At 38.5% G+C, this 16,740-nt stretch overlaps 1 protein-coding gene across 3 annotated transcripts in view; it reads left to right on the top strand.

Moving 5' to 3' along the window:
* FBN2 (fibrillin 2) overlaps positions 1 to 16,740 on the top strand; it is a 119,471-nt gene that overhangs the window by 26,857 nt on the left and 75,874 nt on the right. For all 3 annotated transcript variants that reach the window (XM_039567475.1, XM_039567474.1, XM_039567473.1), the window contains 5 exons: positions 2,324 to 2,449; positions 7,946 to 8,071; positions 9,776 to 9,928; positions 10,698 to 10,931; positions 11,762 to 11,899. In XM_039567475.1, the coding sequence (XP_039423409.1) occupies positions 2,324 to 2,449; positions 7,946 to 8,071; positions 9,776 to 9,928; positions 10,698 to 10,931; positions 11,762 to 11,899 (777 nt within the window). The remainder of the gene's footprint in view (positions 1 to 2,323; positions 2,450 to 7,945; positions 8,072 to 9,775; positions 9,929 to 10,697; positions 10,932 to 11,761; positions 11,900 to 16,740) is intronic.

Below are 16,740 nucleotides of genomic sequence, written 5' to 3'. Positions count from 1 at the left end.
TTCTAAGAGGTAGAGGAAGTACCAAGAGTTTTCCATTATACTCATGACCAATTCACATTTTAGTTCCCACATGCCAAATCAATTACAAAGAAAATCCCCATATATATTCCAGGCAGAATTAAAGAGAAAAATTTTTATTTGGATAATTGTTGTTACTACAACAGTTAGTTGTAAATAAAAAACTCTCCAAAATTTGTGGCTATCATCTGAGTGGGTTTATTTTTCCTGAGATTTTTGGGTTTTCAGAGTTTTTTTGGGAAACAGCCCACACACTGGAAAGGGAAGGTGCGTGTTTAAAGGTAGCTATGCAAACCCCGCAGGCATTTTGCAGAGAAAACTCTGCAAAAGCATAAAGTCTTTTTTCACTTACCAAATGTTAGACTATGAGCACATGGAAATATTCCACTTAATCTGTAACATACTGAACTTTTGTATATCGCACTGTTTCTAAAGAGTTATTAATCAAATTTGCTGTTTATGGTAAAAAGCTTCTTGTGTTAATGTGGCTGAGGTTTAAAAGTGTGAGTAAGTGGATAATTAATAGTGCTAAAACTCCAGTGTGCTTTAGCCTAACTGTCAAAGATACTAAAAAAAAAAAAAAAAAAAAAAAAAAGCTTCATCTCAATTTGCTTGTATTTTCAGGAAAAAAATTTCTTATATCCTAAACCAGCATTTAGGAAGCAATTGATAAAATAGGCCCTTTGAATAAAATACTTTTGTTCTTTTTGGCTTTTCTCAGTCCCAAAACGCCAATAATATATTAAAACAAACTTGGGTTTTCAGCAAGACATGATACATGACAAAAAGCATCAATCTTGTAGCTTGTGTATATTTTTAGGCTAACCTTAAAGTTGAATATGCTTGCTTTCTTTACACTGAAATACGATGAAGAATAGATAGCGCACAATTTCAGAAAAAACCAGGAGAATGCCTGTGACTCAAAGACTTCACCTTTCATAGTGGTTCCATTTGTGTTTCCTTCACTGGACAAGCACTGCATTCCATCACTGGGATTGGCTTTTCAGGCTTCAGCAAAGCTAAACATCTATTTGCCTTCCTAAAAGAACTGAAAGAAATTAAAGGAACCAATAGAGCTTAAAACTTGGTTCACCTCGAGGCCCCAGAGATACTTTTTCTGTTTCTGTGAGCTGTTCATTGCCTGCTGCTGCTGCTCCCATTAATTCACTATTCCTTGACATCTTCAACTTCTAAAACGGTTTAAGACACATAGTGGTTTTTTAACAACTGATCTGCTGACACAGGAAACTTAATTTAAGTGTTAATAAGTGACAAAAGGCACGGGCATGCTGTGTGTGATAAATGCATTTTGAAGCCCAGGGGTCAGAAGACAAACACCACGTGTTTTACTTGGGAGGGAGCTGCTGGGTGGGCTGTGTATCAATAAAAGGTGGAACCATCTTCTCTCTAGATGTTGCTAAGTCGTGTCAAGGTTCACAGAATCATAGAATAATTAGGGTTGAAAGGAATCTCTGGAGAGCAGCCAGTCCAGCCCCCCCACTCCTTAAAGTACTTCAGAGTTGAAATGTTTGATTTCCGAGTAAATAAACAGCAGCAAGCACTGGTTATTCAGGAAAAAAACAATGAAGAAAATCTATGCCTTTGATAAAGTCCTTAATCTATTTACAATCTAACTGTTGCATTTTGGACATGGTAGTGTGATGGCTAAATCACCACGTATTCAGGAACAAAATGCAAACTTCTCAGCAAATGTACTTAAACCCAAGTCCAATGGTTGTGGAAAAAAACCCCAAACCTGCAAGAAGTGCTTGCCTTCTTCCTTGACTGTGAGAAATTATACTTGCTTAAATGGAAAAGCAGGTGGATGGACAGGGCCAATAGCATAGGTTTGTCTATAGCACAAGCACCAGGAGGAATAAAAACTGACAAAGTCCTATAATCCACAAACTCAGGTAGAATTTCAATGCCTTATAAGAGCTTTGACCATCCTCCTGAAAAAGAGTTCCATATTCTTGCCAAATGTTAACTGGGAGCATCACACAACTGGAACAAGCAGGTCAAGAAGATTCCTGAAACACCGGGATGGTAACTTCATGGTACAGGTCCTAAGAGAGCCAACCAGGAAAGATGTCCTCCTAGATAGTTTTGTATAAAAAGCTGCAGAAACACAGGGTGGTTTATTTGTAACCAAATTAGAGCTGGGAACAAAAAAAAAAATAAAACCATACCTCAACACAATTTGAAGTGTAAGTAGAACTTAATGAAGTGCAACAGGAAGTTACTGAAAGTAACTCATGTATCTCATGTCAGGTAATGAGATCTGTGTCTTTTTTTGTGTTTGCAGATGTTGATGAGTGCCAGGCTATCCCTGGAGTCTGCCAAGGAGGAAACTGCATTAATTCAGTAGGTTCATACGAGTGCAAGTGTCCTGTTGGCCACAAACAGAATGAGGCAACTCAAAAATGTGATGGTAAGTAGGAGAATATACCTAAAAAGTGGTTAAGCAGAGCATTGGAGCACTTTGGTAATGAGCATTATTAAATAGTTGAATAGTTGTAGTGTCTGATCTGGAGAGGCATAGCATCACTGAACTGTGCTTTTTGTTTCTACTTTGCAGCATCCCATATTTCTACTTGGCTGTTAGTATTTTGCATTAGATGTTTTCTTCTGTCTGACTTGTGGGTAAAGACAGTGTTTATTCTCTTTGAAAACTTAGAACTACTGATAAAAACTCTGTGTGTGAGCCACATATAACTGTTGTTGGGTTATTAGGATTTTCTTTGTTTTCTAAAAGATATTCTAGTTCAGCTAGGTATTTTTGGCCTAGTGACTACAGAGTGAAAGCAAATGTGGGAGTTTTGATGAGTTTGGGTAAGTGAAAAATACCAAGGAAATGCCCTTCTCTTTTAGCTGAAAAATTAAATAGATTATGTTTAATAAGTGTAGTTTAATAAATATAGACCGTGTTTACTGAGTAAACATGATGCAATTAAGGGCAGCAATTCCTTATAGTTTAAAAGAATATGATGGGAAATTGATGGGGTTTTGTGGGTTTGCTGAAGACTTCACTGATTTCAGTGACTTTTTTACACTTTGGAAAGAAACCAGAACTCTCAGACTTCATCCCAACCACTGGTTGCTTTCACATTCAAGTTGTGTTGATAAGAGGACTTTGTTCTTAAAGGCTTTGGCTTGTGATTAGCTGACAATCTAATTATGGTCCCAAATTACGTTATACTCAGTATTCAGTTACAAATACATGGTTTGTAGCCAGTTTTGGAAGTCCCCTCAGAGTTTTGCTTAGATTTGCCTACAATACAACATTCACAGAAAAATTAAGTAATATATTCCATTTAAAAACCATGTCTTATAAGTGAAAATGTTGCTTCTGGTATTGTTACAGGTAATCTCTAAGTGAAAATAAAAAAAAATTCCAGAGGCATTTTTCTCTGGTCCAGCCCTCCACATTCTTCTGGTTTTCAGTGGGTTGGTTTTTTTGTGTTGACTAATTTTAGTTTCTACTCAGTACCTGAAAGGGGAGGGAACAGGCAGGTGTGTAGATGCTTGTGGTTGAAAAGGAACTATGAGAGTCAGAAGGTCCACAAAAACGTAAAAAGTGACATTAGGAAATTACAGACTTGGCATGGAAATTGCAATGTTTGTCCCTGACCTCCTGGTATCAGCATATGGGTGATGGATTCGAAATAAAGGGTAGGGTGAAAGAGAAGAGAGGGAGGGAGAAAGGAAGGGAGGGAGGGAGGAAGGGAGCAAAAAAAAAGAGAGAAAGAAGGAAAAGAGGAAAGAAAGAAAGAAAGAATGAGGGGACAGAGAGAGGGAAAGAAAGTTCCTTGCACTGGCTTTCTACACAAATTAGTTCTTCTGCACCTTCCTGGAGATGGCTCAAATAGATCCCAACTATAAGGTGTCCTTTACTGGTGTAGTCCTTGATTTTTATCCACAGGCCCTTAATTTGTTTGCGGCTGTTTCTCAGAGGCAGCTCTTTCTCTCTCTCCGTGCCCATAAACTATCCTAATCTAGCCATAGTTATTTATCCTTGTTTGTTAGAAGTGCACTTGTTCTTTTGATTCTTTTAACTGTGGTTCTTTTGATGCCAAAAGTATTTATTTAGAGACATTTATTCAGTTTCCTTTCTTCTGAAAACAGTACTTAAAGCATTCTTTGCATTCTGTTTTAACTATCTAAAGCTTTAATTGTTGAAAGCATTATTCAGCAGTTCTCCTTGATAGTATCCACAGGAAAAGGTGAATGTATTTTTACAGAGATCTTAAAAAGCTGTGGTGCTTATGGGACCATGCATAATAGAAGTGAAACATCATCTGCAGTCTGAAGAGTTTGCTGTTATTTCATAGTTCACTAATCAACAGGTCTTCATTTCCTGTTTTGTTGGCAGCCTGCTGCAGAACAGGTCATATGCTCTGGCTTTTTTTCTTCTAAGCCCCCGCCACTTGTGTCTGTGGCAGGAGTTAAATACTAATTAGTCCCTGGTCACAGCTTCCCTAGTCAGATAATTCCCCACAGGGAATCAGGCAAATAACAACCCCTCTCCTCACAGTTTGTACCATCTTTTTCTGGGGAAGAAGGACATTGTGAAACTTCACAGCCAAGGGGGTAGTGCCAAAATTATACCAGGAAAAAACCGTGCTTACTTTATTCCAGAAATAGAGCAGAGAATGAAAGACAAGCCATAGTTTTATTCAGGCTTTCTTATTTGCATGCTTAATTAGGTGTTCATAATCTCATGGTTAGATTTATAAGAAAAAACTATAGCCAGTCCTTCAAACAATTGCACTTTCAGTTAGTAGGACAGTTACTTGGCATGAGGTTACATCAGTATATATATCTGTATCTGTGTATATGGATTTGGCCATTGGGAAGGATTTAAGGGACTGGTGTCCTAGGAGTTAGAACCTGTGCACAGAGAAATTATTTAATAGAAACTGCATTATTTTAATGAAGTTTTTTTGTCTCAAACATTGTGTAGAAATGATGTGGTATGGAGTATTCTGCTCAGTCCTTTCCCTTCTTTAGGTGTGGAAAACCAGACCAAATGTTACTTTCTGGCTACAAAGGACGAAATCCAAGTTGGAGTCAATAATAGTCAAGGCTCCAATGTTCAGAGGCAGAAGCTGGAATCTTGCAATAATTACTCAGACCTTCTTTACTGGAACAGCAGTTCTCCTACTTAAGAAGGAGAGATTTGAGATCCCCTGCTATACCCTCTGCCCTTGAGCATCCAGATGTATTTTGTGGGTTAGGGTTTTTTCCCTGTTTTTCTTCCTGGAAACAATAGCTCTTGATAGAATAAGTAGGAATGGTCAGATTGTGCTTTTTGTACCTTAACGGATTTTTTTTTTTTTTTAAACATCAGTCAAAAGGCATATATTTGGCTTACTGGATTTGTTTTGAGCCTTAGACTACAGGCCCATTCAGAAGTTATTGGTGATTTTCTATCAGTAAAGAGGGTTAAAAGGATTTCCAATGCGCATGAGCCCAATTTGCATGTGTAACTCTGTGTGTGTGCCCTCACACAGAAATGTAACTCAGTAGGTCAGACTGTTTGGGAACAAAATGAACTTTAAAATTAATGCAGGCTCAGGATTCCACATTGGTGATTTTATTTAAAAGTTCATCTGTATTCCTGATTTACAGACTTGCTGCAGTAGTCAGGACAACTCCTTCCATTACTGGGGAAGCCATGGAAGGATTCAAGGCACATGAGCTCCATGAGACCTAATGGGCACAGAGTTGAAAAATATTTGGGAAGTCCATTACAGGGATTATACCAAATTCCAGAAATCCAGTGCACCAATGTGGATTTGTCTTAGCTAAACAAAAGAAACCCTCAAACCCTTCACTTTTTTTTCGCCTAAAAGTTGATCTACAATATATGGAGCTTTTAGGAATGAAATGCTGTTCCTTTTCGGGATGTTGTTATCTCCTAGAATTAAAGGAACTTACATTTTTGGGTTATTCAGAGATGAATTAAATGTAGACAACCTGAGAAGAGAAAGAAACTTTCTGTTATGCTTGCTGCTTTACAAAAGGGGTGGAGTATTACTTACTGTATTCCAGTGACCAAATAAATGTGCTCTACTTACTCTTCTCAAATAGAAAATACATCATATTCATTGAATAAATGTAGTTAGCTATGACACCCTTTACAATTACAGATATTCTAGGAGGTAGGATGCCTCTCATGCTTTTCCAAAAGGATACATTACTATGTACTGTTAACATCAGAAGGTCAGGACTATGTGAAACAGCCTAACTCCTCTAAAAACAAAAAGAGAAAAAGTGGCACCAAAATGGAAAGAATCCTTTAAAAGAAATAGTTCTGTTTCAGTTTTTCCTGCTTCAGTGTATAATTTTGTTAGACGGGGTGGTGTTTGGGCTTGGTCCTACCAGGTATTATTACTTTCTAATATTATTTTCTAGACTAAAACTATTTTCAAGGAACCCTTTCCCAGAATTTGGCAGTTGAGAGCCCCATTTCTGGTACTTGTAACTCAGTTATTCATAAAACCCTGCTTTCCCTACCAGTAAAAGCCATGAATTGTGAATTGCAGGTAGCCAGGCTGGGTCCTTTTGGCGGAAACTCACTGGGTAATAAATCTGCAAAGTTTTTGTCACACATTTAAATTGTTTCTCACATTGAGACTGGCTGTCCCATCTTGTGTGCAGCACTGGAACAATTCATGCCACCAGTCTTCACTCTTAAAACAGCATGTCCTCTTACTTATCTTTGGAGCATTTTCCCTGAGACCATTAATTTATGTATTTTGGAGGGGGGAAGGGAAGAAAATGAGTAGCTTTTTCAATCAGCCACACTAAAAATAGCCCTTCCTGAGGTGAAGTCTCAGAATTTCCAGTCAGAAGTAATAGAGATATTTTGAAGTAATTGCACATGTAAGAGCCAGGGAGGGGGAAGGAGAGACAGGGATTTGGCTCAAAAACCAGTGAAACAAAAAATCTAATTGCTTGGTACTGCTCCAGTAAGTTAAATAAATTATTCTTCCACAAGGGTTCTCCATCTTAATTGGTTTTCCTCTCCACATGCAGAAGATGTGGAGTCTTCCTTCCACTCTGATCACTGCCTAGATTTCAGTCAGGTCCTTTTTTCCCTTCCCAGCTTCCTGTCATTCTTGGACAAGAGCCCTAGACAGAGTTAAACTCCCATGCATGTAGCCATTTGGGAAGGATGGTCTGCATCCTGCAGCTTTGCAGAAGTGGTGAAAAACTTCCTTCATCTGCCTTTCACTTGCCAGCTACAAACTCCACTACTCACTGCTCTAATGGGCTTTGCACTACTGGACCACTGGTTTGGAATTTGGCAGCCCCTCATTACACACAGCAGTTCATTTATCAGCCTGGTGACATCTCCCTTTACACGTATTCACACACAAAAATTGCCTTGGTGTTCAGGTGAGACTACTGCTTTCAGTTAGCAGAAACATTTGAATGGATCAAGAACTTTTTTTGAGTTTGAAGGGCTTGGCCAAAATTCTTTCTTACAGTTGGAATGTTAGGGGGCCAGAAAGTAGTCAGATCTCATGAGCAATATTTGTGTGGTCACAGGAAGCCCAGAGCTGTCCTGGCTGGCTGCTGTGCCATCCTCCCCTCAGCCTGAAAGCAGGATGTGTATTTTGGCATTCCACTGTAGCTGTTCTGTGCTTCTCAGAGGTGTCACTCAATCTGTGTCATTCAGAGGAAATCTCACCCTGCTCTCATGTACTCTGTGGCTTGAAGTGTTGCACCCAGTGCATCTATGAGGAAAACCTCCAACAGGTGGCAAACAAAACTATTTTCAGTATGCAAACACCCCCAATATTTTATTCCGTCTGAGTTGAATAACAACTTCATTTCAGAAAAGGTCACTTTCTCTCTTTTTAAAGCAGTATGTACAAGTATTTTGCTAATTATCCTATGTCCTTTCCTTTTTGGGTAGATATTGATGAATGCAGCATGATCCCAGGAATTTGTGAGGGTGGAGTTTGCTCCAACACTGTGGGAAGTTATTTCTGCATCTGCCCCCGGGGTTATGTCACATCTGTGGATGGATCCTGCACTCTTGGTAGGTGCCACAGCCATTTGTCACTTCCCCCCTGACCTAGGGCCTCACTCTGTTGTCCAGGCAAGCACAGGAATTGTTAATTATATTTGTTTCTCGAATCTGCATCTGATGAGCCCAAAAGTTAAGCTCACTTTGGTTCTAAAGGAGCAAACATTTATCCCTACTTGGTGCTTCAAGTCCCACCTCATACAGGTAAATCTAATCTTTAGAGATCATCATAAGGCACAAAAATAAACTCAAAAGGCATTAAGTAGCATATGCTGATGTGCCACTAATTTGTCAGAAACACATAATGAAGCAAACCAAGTGTTGGATTTCAACAGATTGCATCTTTTACAGGACAGTTTATTTAATAGTTATCCCTACATTATAAAAACCCAGTATGCTTATTTCCACATGTGGTGGTTTCTTATATAGAGGTGCATGTGTCAAGTATGTGATATAAACCATTCTGATCAATTAAATATAAATGCGGCATACCACGTGTAAAAAACCTTAACAATTGCTAACAATAATGTATTTTCTAGATCTCATGTGGTTCTTCTAATTTCAGGTATCTCAAAGCTCTTTGTTCTTGTGTTGGGGAAGGGATTCTGAAGGGATTTCTGAATTGCAGATAAATGATGTAAGCCAGTAGCAGCACAAGGCCTACAAGTGATTTCAAATTAATATTTTTTTTAAAAAATGCAGCCATCTTCTGTTATTCAGGTTCATCTGAGGAGTTCCAACTTCAAATACGTTGTGGCTAGGCTCAAGAATACTGAAAACCTCAGATTTCCAATATGATCAAAATTTATATGGCTTTTGGCATGTTTTACAATTTGATTTTTAAAGTCAGCTCCCAAACCAGCTGCAGAAAAATCACATGCCCTAGTCCACAAAGGGCAAGTCCTTATGTTACAAAGAAAATGTGTCTGAAAGTTCTTGTGCTCTGTCATATTACAGTATAATTCATATACTCTAGAAGTGTAATTTCTCATTTACTTATTAGAAAAGTGAAGAATGTAAACCTTAATACAAAGTATTTAATTCTTCCTAGTTTAAGATGAATATTTGCTTTCTAACAAAATACCATGATCTGATCAGTTACTGTAATTAGCACCATATATTTTCAAATTAATTGAGCTTAACTTGAGCATTCAGGACTGTGATGATAAAAGATCATCTGTCCTTGAAGGAGAGTAGTTTTCACGTGACACTACTGAAAATTCTGTTGTACTTTCAGTCTACAGAGCAGAGCAGACTGAATAGCATTTATTCAGTTAGATGCATATAAATGAAGGAAAAATTCATTAAATGAATTTACTGACATGGCTGCTGCTACACATGAGATACACGAAGTATCTTGGGTTTTGCTGTAATAGGGTTTTTGTATGTAGGTATCTAGTTTTTTTTGTATTGCTTTGTATCTTTCATATCATCCCTATTTCCTTTAGATTGAGCAGACTTTAAGATTGCATGATGGGTTAATGCAAGACTAATGCCACTGCATCTGTGTGATCCTGCAGTAAATCCAATGTGGAATACGTGGGTCAGATAATTATTGGATGTTGTGAGGGTTTTTATTCTGTTGCTTGGTTTTGGTCTTGTTTTTTTTAATACAACTTGTAAAGCATTTTTGTCCTTACATCAGGTGAACAAGGGAAGGTAGCTTTGAGAGCTCGTGTCACTATTTCTAGTTTTTGTTTTTAAATTAACTGCCAGATCAGAGAACAAGCACCTGTTTCTCCAGCACTGTGAGTGGCCGCTGTGCACAGGAGCTGCCCGGGACGTTCACCAGAAGGCAGTGCTGCTGTGAGTCTGGCCAGTGCTGGGCCAGTGGCTCTATCGTGGAGGTGTGTCCTGTCAGAGGATCTGGTGAGTGCCTTGTTGGTTGGCTGGTTTGATTTTCTTCTTCTTGCTGTCCATTCTTCTTTGGATGGAGGTCACTGGAGTGTTTTGAACTGCTTTAAAATGTAAGCTAAACAGAAAAAAAGAAGGTAATGTATTGCATTATTATTCATTTCTGTGTTTTTAATACTGATATTACCATCTGTTAACCATTTTTCTTTTTGGTCCATGGTTGTTTGGCACTTGTTTCTTTAATGTCCTTTTGTTGACTTTGGAAATAGTTTTTGGGAAATGGGTAAGATTTTGTGGTCAGTCTCACAGAGGAAATGACTCCTAGGGTCCATATTTAATTTTGATTTAAAAGAACAGCTATTGCATTTTGGGTTACTTTGAACTAGAATGCATCAGTTTTTAAGTTATTTTTTCAGCTCTGCTAAGAGAACAATAGTCCACAGCCCTCGTGAAAGGCATTTTCTTTATCAACATCCCTGAGAGACCAGGAATTTACAGTGCTGCTGTCAACACATCAACGAGAAGGTTTCAGCAAATAGTTGAACAAATATTTGTAAATTACAATATTCCTCTTTATTATTTCTAGTGTCCTTCCGCAGGCAGCACCTGTCACAACCAAGGGACCCGCCGGAGGTTCGGAGTGGCAGAGGGAACACATGACATCAGGGAGATGAGGAGTTGCCATCCTGGTTTTTGTAGCACACAGGAAGGCTGTATCTTCCTTTTGAGCTGCCTTGGAAAGGCTGACGTGGTCTGTGCTTCTCTGTGCCCTCCTCTCTGACAGATGAACACCGCAGGCTGTGTGTGGACGGTGCCCCTGCCAGAGGCGGCTCCCGGCGTGGCGGAGTGGGAGGGAATGGGTTCCTTGCTGGGGGCAATGGCAATGGCTTCGGACCAAGAGGAGCAGGCTTCATTCCCATCCCAGGAAGCAACGGATTCTCCCCAGGTGTGGGTGGAGCAGGGGTAGGAGCAGGTGGTCAGAGTCCCACTGGAAGTGGCCCAATCATTACAGGGCTGAGTAAGTGCTTGCATTCTGACTTGTTTCGCTCTTTTTTTTTTAACTATTCCTTCTGTTTTTCCTGTATTTTTTCTGCTTAGTCTGGATATGATATGGTGTTCTTAACACTTAACAATTACTTTGCCATTCAAGCACATTGAGACACCTTAGCTGGTGCATTAGGAAGTTCAGGAGCCCTTTTTTCAACAAGAGGTCAGATGTAGGGGTTTTTGCTTGGCTTCAGTTACAGAGTCCCTGAGCCTGTGTTGTCCCTGCTGAGGTGTCTTTGTCAGCACTTACAAAACTCCAGATTTCTAAGTGTTTTCAAAAAAGCACCAGGGTTTAAAATAAACTGTCTTCTGTATTTTCTCTTCCAACTGTAAAACCTACTTATTCTGCTGAAGCACTGCTTTGGCTGAAAGTTCAAGGTGAATAATCTTCTGGCAGAAGTCTCATGGATGTAAACACTGCTTATGACATGTGTAAACACATCTCTGGGATCACAACCACAGAGATCATAAAATGCAAGGAGTATTATTAAGACAGGTACACCAAAAATTGCTTTGAATTTCACACAAACTCTGGTTTATCCATGAGTTCAGTGACGGGCACATCAGGCTATATGCAGAAATGGTAAATCACATTTAAGAATGTTTGTTTAACGCAGTTTTTATTTCCATAGAGCTGTTTGTTGTTGTTTACTGTCATGTCAACAGGTAGTGCTTTGAAAATGATTTTTTTATATATTTGTGCACCTGATAACACCCTTTCTGAAGCCAAGTATAATATTCCTACATACTTCTATTTGAAAATCTGAATATTTGTCTCTCATTCTGATTTTTTTCTTTTAGCAATACTCAATCAGACAATAGACAACTGCAAGCACCATCCCAATCTTTGTCTCAATGGACGTTGTATACCAACCCCCTCTAGTTACAGATGTGAATGCAATATGGGATATAAGCAGGATGCAAATGGGGATTGTATTGGTGAGTGCACATTTCAAAATCCATTATTCTAATTTCCTTCTGCTTAAAATCCATGTGCTTTTTAAAAAAGAAAACATACTAATTTTAATGATACTACGTTTTAGAAAGAGAGTGCAAAGGCCATGCTATTATTCACACTAGAATAATTTAGATTCTCTATGGGGGCTATCTGTTTTCTTACCAAGAAAAAAAAAGTCTTTAATTGCAAATATTAGTATTGAGTATTCCTATTCCTGTACTTAAAGGCTATTGCACATTTTTGTCACATTCAGTAAAATAAGTTCTGTTTCATATCTTCATTTATTATGCACTCATAGCTCCACTTTTGGGATGTAGTATTGTTACGATCAAGATGATGAAGGGTAAATTTATGTTTTGCCTCCTCAAAAGGATTAATGACAATTTGAAAGATATAAAATAATTCCAAAATTACATTAATTAACTTCTGGTTAAATTTACATTTCATATGAAAATACAGAATGCTAGCCTTATATAACAAGAACTGAATTTGGGATTTTGCACTTTTATTCAATTACTGTGGACTTCATTCTTGCAGTGTCAAAACTCATCAGTTATTTCAGAAAAAATACAAGATTTGGGGATTCTTGTGGGGTAGTCATGTGGAGAAGAAGCCTCTGTGCAGGATACAGCTTAATTTAATGCATAGAGTCCTAAATAAAAAGTTCTGGTTGTATTTTGGATTGAACCTTTGCTTACTAAATCTTTATAGAGAGATTTGAGATCTGTGAATGAAAAATATCACTCGAGCTTGCTAGCAATAGGCTTGCCTCAGAGAAATTGTGGTTTTGAATCAATTTATAATGTGTCTGTGGATTGCAGGTCCGCTTTTAGCTTGGCCATTCTCTTGCATCATAGAGGTTGGTTGTACCTACACCATTCCTGGCCACTGTACATCCTCATTTTAAGAAAACTCAGTTGACAGAGGTTCCACCACTTTCTCAAGCAGATGCACTGCTCCCACGGTCAAATATCCAGAAAGTTTTCAGAATATTTAATCTAATTTAAACACCTTATTAGCAAAAAAAAATCAGCTGATTGTTATTTGTCTTATCCTCACTACACAAGGAGAGCAGTTCAGTACCTTCTTCATTTAACTTTTTTGTACTTGAAGATTGTTACAGTTCCTCCGAATTGTCCTTTGTGATATATCAAGCCTGAATTTTTCAGCTTTTTTATTTGGGTGAGAGTTTTCTGTACCTCTGGTCTCTGACTAGGAATTTCAAGAGGCTTAATCTCTTGCTGCATCCTTGGGCCTCAGGAGCTACAATCCCATTGTGAGTGGGGAGTAGGAGTTTTGTGATGTCAGTCTTGCATGGCTGTTCTTTCTTTATAGTGCATGGAGAACCCTGGCTCATTTGTTACAGCACTAGATTTTGCATCACTGAAATCAGTAATTTTTTTTAACTCTGGCAGACCTTGACAGTCAAGGACTATCTGGCATGTTGGACTATCTTACCTTGTTGAAATCTAGTTCACATCTTGTATTCCTATTTTTGTTACTCGGAGGTCAAGTTGAAAATAACATCTGAAGCACACAGATGTTTGTTGCAGTAAGTAGAGCTAGATTAATTTAAAAGATTTTTTTGTTTTTCATTTGTCATTGGAGTAGGGAAACAATCTGTGGTTTAAAAGGCCCATCAGCTTTAGGTGTCCAGGTGCTGAAATTGATTGAGAGAAAAATATAATGTGTTCTTGATAAGGTGGCTGGCATTCTGTCCCTATTTCTCCTGTGGGGTCACCAGGCAGGCCACTTGCCTGGCAGTTCCCCTTCTATGTCAGGCTTGTGATAATAGTGAAACTGTATCTAATATTCAGTTTCAGGTCCAAGTGCCTGAAAACTGTGAGGTTAGGTTGATAGCTGCATGGGGAAAAAAAAAATGTTGACCTGTTTAATTTTCAAGCATACAGGTATGTGCCCAGTAAAAAGGTGTATTCACTTAAGGAACTTAATCTTGACTTTGCAACGCTTACCTCAGCATGAAAGAGTAGACTGAAAACAGAGACAACTTTGGATGCACCAGAATCAAAACAAAAATTTCGATTGGTTCAACAAAAGCAGAAGGTGCTGTGCCAGCTACAGTATTGTCCCATGTTGAAAGCATGGGAAAAGGCGCCCAAAATGGTTTCAAAACAGTTCAGGTGTCATTTTGCCCATTTTTTCCAGCATGAAATGAATTAGTCATTACTAATTTCAGCTCTGAAGTGGTTTACCTTTTGAGTAGCTGCTTGAATTCAGAAGATGTTTTATAAGAGAGTGAACTCTCTAAATTATAAATAACTCTGTGACCTCTATAAATAACATGGCTTTGTTTCATTGTTATTTTCAAATTGTATTATAAAGAAGTAACCCGAGTCTCTTAGGTGCCACAATGAATTTGGGATTTGTGAATAGTAGTTGCTGCAAATTACTGCTGCAAAAGTTGCTGGAAATATAGGCAGGAACTTAACTGTATGGATTTCATGTGTGTGCTGATACATATTAAATGAATTTAAAGGCTTGCTTGAATCTAATTTGAATATTTATCTTATTGCTGGAAGAATAGTCTTGGGGCATTGGAAATAGCTCACTGTATGGCCTAGGTTAGTGGCACATAAATGAACACTATTTCTGTACTTCTCTCTCTGCCTGCTCCCAAAGCAATGAATTAAGGATCCAGAAATGGTTACATACTTTTCTATAGAGTTAAATAAAAGTCCTGTTTCAAGATTAATCCTGCCAAACCAAAAAAATTATGGTTTTACTTATTGTTCTCTGACCTAAACTTGCATTGTGCTGTTCTCACAGCAGGACATGCCTGATGGGCCAAGGACCATGAGTGTCCTAAGTGATCTGACTCTGAATGGTCAGTCCTTTTCTCCAAAATGATAGCCAGCTTTAATTTTAGTACCTTTCCTTATTCATTTCTGTTTATAAAAACTCTGGATCAAACTGTAGAGACTTTAAAAGTGGCAGCAAACCTGTAGCTGTGCTGTGTTGAATTTTAGTTGTCTTATCAATACAAATATCCCTATTTAAAATTTTGTAATTTATCTCCAGACCCACTGCAGTAAGTCTTTTAAGGGGGGTTTTGAAAGTTTCCTACTGTGCCTAAGAGAGTTCTGACAATTGTTAGAGATGAAAAACTGAAGAGTGGAGATATGTGTGAGGCAAGTACTGAAAGAGATATTTGACATTGAAGGGGATATGCTGGGAGACAGAATAAATGGCTTAAATCTCTCTGTCTCAGATGTTTCCTGTTTATACTGCTGGAATATCCATGGTTTCAATGCAAACTCGAAGCCAACAACTCCTTTATATTAACATATATTTGCCATTTCCATCAGTTATCAAGAGCTTATAAAAATAAGAGCATCTTAAGATGCATATTTCGTGTGGAAGTCATGTGATGCACATGGATTTTGGAAGGATTTTCGAAGCTTAAGTCAGCTGTTTCATAGAGAAACTCTGCACTCCTGCTGTAGAATTTATAAACTTACTGAGAGATCCTTTATAGCATGACCATGGGCTTTTTTTGAAGCAAGTTGAAGCCTGTAATAGAGAAGGTCTTAAATCTCAGTCCCTGTAAGAAAACTAAACAAAATAGATGAGTGTTGTATCTAGTATTTATAAGTTCCCTCTGCCCTCCCTTATAATAAAGAAAGATATATACTGTGAAGTCATTTGATTTAGGGCACTTGACAAAAAATTCTTGTCAAGATGTGATTCAGAGTTCGGTGTTCTGTTGGTAGCTGAGGACTTTGTTCTGAAGGGATAGTGTGCAGTCCTCCTTGAGCCCTTCCCATATCAGCCGAGCACTGAGGAAAAATCGCCTCCCATGAGAAATCCCCCCACCCATGACAAGGAGTATCCCAACAGCCAGGCAGGGCAGAGAAACATGGGAGCAGGGAACTACTGCAGTGACACAGTTAAGTGTAAAGATGCAGTTACCTCTGTATTTACCATCACAAATTCCTCTTTTCTTTATCTTGTTTCAATTCTTGTGCTTTTACTGCAGCGCTGGTGCAATCAGCAGGTATGCAAATGTGAGTGAGCTAATTATGTGTGAGGGGAGGTATTTGAGTCTTCGATTTGTTTTCCCTTTATACATTTAACTGTTTACACAGATTGTATCTGGGCACCAAGAGTGGCTGTAAACCAGGCCATTACATCAGTGACTTGTGTAAACATATATCTCTTTGTTATGTACCTGATGCTCTTGGTTTAAACTTTGTGTTCATCAACATAGTAATTCCTGTTGAAGATGTGGTCTTATTTATGATTAAATTAGAATAAAACTAACCTTTTGCCATCTTTTATAGTGAAGTTATTAATGAAACAGCACTTCCTAAAAAGTACACATAAATATTCTCATGAGTTTAATTTCTTATTCCATCCTGGTATTCTCAAGATGTAATGAGCTAAGTTCTAGAACCAGATTTGATAAGGGGTGAGTGGAAACTATAATGAAAATTGCCCTGGGATTTCCCTGGGATTTCTGGAAGCATGAACTCCGAAATACATGGGAAAATCATCATTGTTAGGAACTGATCAGCAGTGGCTTCAGAGCTTCTTATGGCATCTTTCAGCCAGATGTCAGCAGCTCCTGGGTATCACCGCTGGCTTTGTGGTGTTAAAAGCCTGCCTAAGTGAAGAGATGAGTAATTACAAATTCATTGTAAGTGAAATGAAGGGCCTAGCTGGAGGAAAAAGTCGAATTAGCAAAAGTTACTGATAAAGGAATAGGGGATTTCCTCAAGGGATCCATTTGTAACCTGTACATTGAGCTCTAGCAGAGAGTAGCTGCTTAGGTCATCCTCTAGGAGCTGCAGGAGGGGGGACT

Source organism: Corvus cornix, chromosome Z (genome assembly GCF_000738735.6).
Source record: "Corvus cornix cornix isolate S_Up_H32 chromosome Z, ASM73873v5, whole genome shotgun sequence".
NCBI lineage: Eukaryota > Metazoa > Chordata > Aves > Passeriformes > Corvidae > Corvus > Corvus cornix.
This window is presented reverse-complemented; position numbering and strand designations above follow the sequence as displayed.